This window comes from Myotis brandtii, unplaced genomic scaffold (genome assembly GCF_000412655.1).
Source record: "Myotis brandtii unplaced genomic scaffold, ASM41265v1 scaffold6477, whole genome shotgun sequence".
Classification (NCBI taxonomy): Eukaryota; Metazoa; Chordata; class Mammalia; order Chiroptera; family Vespertilionidae; genus Myotis; species Myotis brandtii.
In genome coordinates, this window is record NW_005370503.1 from 4,714 (window position 1) to 6,392 (window position 1,679).

At 32.9% G+C, this 1,679-nt stretch overlaps 1 protein-coding gene across 1 annotated transcript in view; it reads right to left on the reverse strand.

Moving 5' to 3' along the window:
* Positions 1-1,679, reverse strand: part of LOC102244786 (amine sulfotransferase) — an 8,288-nt gene that overhangs the window by 3,595 nt on the left and 3,014 nt on the right. The window contains exon 3 of the mRNA XM_014528711.1: positions 124-292. Coding sequence (XP_014384197.1) covers positions 124-292 — 169 coding nt within the window. The remainder of the gene's footprint in view (positions 1-123; positions 293-1,679) is intronic.

Consider the following 1,679-nt stretch of genomic DNA (forward strand, 5'->3'; position numbering starts at 1 on the left):
TGTGCATCCAGCTTCTATCGTTACTCTTCTTTCTTTCCTTAAAATATGTTCCCCAAGTTTGAGAATTTGGCTAAATGGCAACATGGCTTCATAAACTAGTTGAATGCATAAATTCATAGTTACCATTTCCATCTAGAAACCTTTTCATGAAATGTTCCATATCATTTGCAGCTTCAAGCGCGACCACCATATTTGAAAAGTGAAAGTATGAAGTCATAACATCCTTGGGGTTTCTGTAGATGTAAATAATCTGCAGGAGGTATAGTAAAAACAATTTTAACTCTTGGTTGTCCTTAGAGGTTGTTGTTGTTTTTGTTGTTGTTTATTCACACCAACATATGTCACTATATGAATGCAGAATAATTTGTTTCATCAAGCTTACTACTCGTGGAAATTTAGGTTATACCCCCCCTTTTTTTTGCTATTACAAAGACTGTAATCTATTACAAAGAAGTAATCAACTTTATTCACATAACATTTCACATGCACAAGCATATAGGAATCATTTCTAAAAGTACAATTATTTATTTGTAAGATTGGTTAATATTACAAATTACCCTGCATAGAAACTCTTTCGGCCCTAACTGGTTCTGCTCATGGGAGATAGTGTCGGCCTGCATACTGAAGAGTCCCAGATTTGATTCTGGTCAAGGGCATGTACCTTGGTTGTGGGCACATCCCCAGTAGGGAGTGTGCAGGAGGCAGCTGATCGATGTTTCTCTCTCATCGATGTTCCTAACTCTCTATCCCTCTCCCTTTCTCTCTCTAAAAAATCAAGAAAAATATATTTTAAAAAACAAAATATAGACACTGTTTCAATGTATCCTCTGTTAGCGTTAAGAGACATTTGATAAAAAGCCCAGATAGCATTTGAGAGCATTTCAAAAAGGAAAAACTACTTAACGGGTGATGTTGAAACAAATAATTATTCTTATAGTATAAAACTGAAATTCGAATTCATACCTCACCACAGACCCCCAGAAAAAAAAATCATTTACAAATGGATTAAGGATTTAAATATGAAAGTAACATTTGACATCTTAAAAATAAAGAACATATTTCTGGTTTCAGAGAAGAAAAAGATTTCCTAAACAAAAAAAATTTATTTCCGTTAAAATAAAAATTGATCAATTAAATTGTATTAAGTTTTAAAGAATGCTATTAATCATAATATATAGCATGAAGTTACAAAAAGAAACAAAGTATGAGAAAAGCAACACATATAACCAATAATTTATTAGTATTCAGAATGTATATAAAAGAAATCAATAAGAAAGTGACATGAAATTTAAAAATTGGACAAAAATTATAATAATTTCACAGAATAAGAAATAATTATGGCCAATAAACATATCAAAAGTGCTTAATCTCATTATTGATTAGGAAGATGCAAACTCAGATTAGTTTGAGATATTTTATAATTTATATAAAAACTAAAAAGTTTGGCCTTAGCTTGTTTGGCTCGGTGGATAGAGCATGAGACTGCGGACCGAAGGGTCCCAGGTTTGATTCTGGTCAAGGGAAGGTACCTAGGTTGCAAGCTGGTTGGGGCTCATGCAGGAGGCAACCAATCAATGTGTTTCTCTCACATTGATATTTCTCTCTGTCTTCCCTCTCTCTTCCACTCTCCCTAAAAATTAATGGAAAAATATCCTCAGGTGAGGATTAAAAAAAAGAAA